The 2,904-nt window shown below is 59.4% G+C and overlaps 1 protein-coding gene across 1 annotated transcript in view; it reads right to left on the reverse strand.

Moving 5' to 3' along the window:
* The window catches only part of TESC (tescalcin), a 48,180-nt gene that overhangs the window by 1,313 nt on the left and 43,963 nt on the right, over positions 1–2,904 (reverse strand). Inside the window, exon 7 of the mRNA XM_025044554.1 lies at positions 750–797. Coding sequence (XP_024900322.1) covers positions 750–797 — 48 coding nt within the window. The remainder of the gene's footprint in view (positions 1–749; positions 798–2,904) is intronic.

A 2,904-nucleotide genomic window follows, 5' to 3' on the forward strand; every position in this document is an offset into this window, starting at 1 on the left:
CTGGACACCCGATGGTTTCTGCCAAATGCCAGTGGCAACGGAGTCGTCAGGGCCACTGGTGGAGTTTGGTAAGGAAAGGCGCTGGCCAACAGGAGAGGTGTGGCAGGCGGCCCCACGCCAGGCTCAGCCCCGACTTTTGTCTTCCTTAACTCCCGGAAAGAACTTGGGGACACCACTGCTGGGGTGCTAGGGCCGGAGTGCCAGGCGGAGGGCACGGGGTGGGGCTTGTCTCCCTGCAGCGGGGTGCCTGCCTATTGGAGCAGGGAGGGTTCCCAGTTCCCAGCCTGGGACACTGTTTTCGACAGCAAAGGCACAGCAAGGCCTGCACGTCCACTAGTGGGGGCTGGAGAGCCTGCCAGAGGCGGCGGGCGGGGCGGGAGGAAAGCACGAACAGCACTCATCAGCTCCACCGTGTGCTTCCAAAGAAGCTGGTGCTTGGACAGGCATAGAACATGCCAGAACCCTGCTTCCAGCAGGGATTGCTTCTGAGAAGGGAGACGAGGGATGCTATGGGAGAGGGATGGAGTTTTCGCTGTACGCTCTTTCGTGTTGCTTAAATTGTTCTGACCACGTGTGCGTGTTTTTCAATAAAAATAAGTAAGACCAGTTTAAAATCGTTTTAAAGGCCATGTCCCAGGCTTGACCTCTTTCTACGGAGATGCCAGTCTCCTCCCGGCCAGCTGGCTGCCCCTGGGGCCCCCCACATGGCCGCACGCCCGCACCACCCCCCTCTTCTCCCAGACACCTACCTTCAGGAAGTCGTCGAAGGTGATGCCCTCGTACACCTGATCAGGCTCCTGGTGACAGAGCACAGGGCAGGGTGAGTGGCTTCTGCCAGGAGAGGCCTCTCCCCTCCCCCCCGCCCCCACCACCCCAGAACACAGGTGGTTGGGCCTGTTTAGCCCACAGTCACAAGAGGGAATCACTCTGGATCACATCCAGCTCGAGGCCAGTCACCCGGGACTCCAGAGTCCCCTTCACTGGCTAGAGGGTGGGAGGAGAGGCGAGGACAGGGTCACCAGGCCCCACGCAGGCCTCCCAGAAAGGAAGGGGGTGGGCACAGAGGCACAGGGCTCTCCTTCCCCACATGGCCACCTCTCCGCCAGTTCACAGCGGCACAGCCACGAGCGGGCACTTCCTGTGGTTTCCTGGTCCTGCCTTATCACATTAGCCTTGATAAGAACCAGTGCTAGGCTAATCGGAGCTCACGGACCACTGGGGAAGGGGTCGAAGGGAAAGGGCTGGCCTGTGTGCCCAGTGAGTCACTGTGATAACGTCTGGCCACGGGGCCTCTCCCTTGCCCAGCGGCTGGCGGTGCCCGTCTGCACCTGTGTCTTTCCTGCTCTGGGCACAAAGGGACCTTGTGAGACAAGTCCTGTCAGGCTCTGGCACAACGAGGTCTCCAGAAACAGCCCCCCGCCCCTCGCAGTCCCCTTTGTGACAGTTAAAGCCCAGCTGACGTCAGTGCCCATCAATAGAACACCAGCTGAATAAACCTGTCGTCTATGGCATTGATCACCATGCAGCCGTTAAGGAGATGAGCTACACGAGGCTGAGACACGTACACAGTGGAAAAAACCAACACAAACAAGGAGCAGAAGGATGTCCGCGGACCCGTGCGTGCGGGAGGCATTTTTCCCGCGCCGCTACCCAGACGCCCCCATCTGCCATGTGCATGTGTGGGGTCAGCGTGGAGAGGAGGAAAAGCCCGGGCAGTTCAGCTCCATCGTGTGGAAATCAAAAATGAAAGCCTTGCAGGTAGACACTGGTACAGATGCATGTCTTTAAGAAAATAAAATATGGAGAGAAAACCCATCGAGGGTGGTTCCCTTTAGGGAGCAAGACTGGGGTTGAGGGGCGAAGGGCCAGGAAAGACGCCTCTCTTCGTACCTCCTCGGATGCTGTGCCGCCGACGACGTGTGTTTAAGGAACAGCAGCAGGCACGCGCCCAGAGCCTTAGAAATGCCATTTACCCCTGACTGGTGCGGACCTCACAACAGCCTCCCGAGCCGGGCCCCGCCCTCGTGCCCACCTTTCAGGTCAGGCCCTGGGGCACAGGTGGGGCTGTTTGTGCAGCTGGAGCTGCAGAGCTGTCTCCCTAAGGGACAGATTCCAGCCCTGTGGATGCCTCTTCATGCTTTCATACAGAAAACCAATCATAAATGCAGTCGGTTCTCAGATACCTGGGCCAGCCCTGGCCCTAGGGCTCCCTGCCCTGCCTGCCCACGGGCTCAGGGAGAAGGGGAGCTCCCTGCCCCCACCACCGCGGGCAACCCCAGGTTCTTGCGAAGGCTAATTCTAGACAAGGCCCCGCTGGCCCCAGCTCAGGGCTGGAGGGTGGGCACCGGCTGGAAGTTAGGAGGGCGGAGGGGTTCAGGGAAGCGCCCCAGGGTGAGACCCCGGCCAGGCAGCCCCCACCTCAAGCCACAAGAAGCCTTTCCAGAGAGAGAGCGAGAGAGCACTCTAGAAAGAAATCACTGCCCCAGTGGATAAGTGGCTTTGGAAGTCCATTAAGGTGGATGCGACGGCTCCTCTGCGGCAGCCGGGGCAGGAACACGCGTCCTCAGGGGCCGGATGGTATTGAACTGGCGTGGCTGCCCCTCGCCTCCGCCCGTGTGTGCACACAGCTCATCCGTTTCTCGGGGCCGACGAGGACGCGAGAACGTATTTGAAGAGCGCACAGGCTCCGTGAGTAAAGACGGCCACCGGGGAGGGACATGCAGCCGGGAAGTCCCGGCATCGGCTCCGAAATGCCTCGGCTTCTGAGGTTTGTGCAGAGTTTATGCAGATGAGCAGCTGCCAGCTGCCAGCGATTTTACTACAGCAAATTAAGAAAACTGTCGCCAATTGAAACTAGAGCGGGACAGGGAGCAATTAAAGAAGGAGAGAGTAATTAAATCAAAT

The sequence above is a fragment of the Pteropus alecto genome, unplaced genomic scaffold (genome assembly GCF_000325575.1).
Source record: "Pteropus alecto unplaced genomic scaffold, ASM32557v1 scaffold113, whole genome shotgun sequence".
Taxonomy (NCBI): domain Eukaryota; kingdom Metazoa; phylum Chordata; class Mammalia; order Chiroptera; family Pteropodidae; genus Pteropus; species Pteropus alecto.